Raw genomic sequence first — 874 nt, 5'->3', positions numbered from 1 at the left:
CGCCTTCCACCAGATCCCTCCCCAGTTCCCGTGTCTCCCGGGCTGCACATTGTTTTTCATCCACGACCCCCAAGTCTGGAAGGGCCGGGCGCTTGGGTCCCTTTCCTGCCTTTCCTCCTCTTCCTTTTTTGGGAAAGAGGGGGTAAAGAAAGCTGGGGTCCTGACTCAGTTTCCTCTTTATATTCCCTTTCTGGCCACTACCGCCCACTCTGAAGGAGCCCAGAGAGGAAGCTGGTGGGTTGGAAGGCAAAGGGGCGGGGAAGGGGCAGCTGTTGACCCTGTCTGTCTTGTGGCCTCCTACTCTGTTCCTCTCTTTTCCCCAAATCCAGAGCCCTCCTCACACATTCCTTTCTTCGGATCTCTGACGACAGGTCTTCTCCCTATCTCTCGGGTATCTCTATTCTATCCACCCACCAATTCCTTCGTGACCTGGATGGAGCACATAACTTGGGGGGTAGGAGAGGACGCGGGAGGACAAAACACAAGAGAACGTTTCCAGAGGCTAGGAATTTCTAAGTGGCCGTTCACAAGTGCCCCGGGCAGAGGCGGGGAGGAGAGCCGCACGCTCCTCCGCCCAGCACCCCCGCTCCGTGCCCTGCAGCTGGGCTCTGAGAGCAGGTAGAGCTCGAAGGATGCGGGAGCGCCGTGCGGAGCCCCACGACTGGTCCCGGGGCTCCTACCCTCGAGCGTCCGGAGCCGCGCGGGGACGGCAGGACGCAGCACTCACCACCACAGTCCGCCTACTTGCGCGGGACACAGCAGCAGCAGCAGCAGCAGCCCGAGGCGGGAGGGCGCGGGCGGCAGCATCGTGACCGCTCTCCCGCCGGCCGGTGCAGGCAGGGGGCGAGGCTGCGGGGCGTCCCGGCGCGCGGGA

The 874-nt window shown here is 63.0% G+C and overlaps 1 protein-coding gene across 1 annotated transcript in view; it reads right to left on the bottom strand.

Moving 5' to 3' along the window:
- WNT6 (wingless-type MMTV integration site family, member 6) overlaps positions 1-868 on the bottom strand; it is a 14,323-nt gene extending 13,455 nt beyond the window's left edge. The window contains exon 1 of the mRNA XM_008584489.1: positions 728-868. Coding sequence (XP_008582711.1) covers positions 728-807 — 80 coding nt within the window. The 5' untranslated portion in view covers positions 808-868. The remainder of the gene's footprint in view (positions 1-727) is intronic.
- Between the last annotated feature and the right edge of the window lie 6 nt (positions 869-874).

The sequence above is a fragment of the Galeopterus variegatus genome, unplaced genomic scaffold (assembly GCF_000696425.1).
Source record: "Galeopterus variegatus unplaced genomic scaffold, G_variegatus-3.0.2 Scaffold3274, whole genome shotgun sequence".
NCBI lineage: Eukaryota > Metazoa > Chordata > Mammalia > Dermoptera > Cynocephalidae > Galeopterus > Galeopterus variegatus.
Note: the sequence above shows the minus strand (reverse complement) of the source record. Positions and strands in the feature narration are given on the sequence as shown.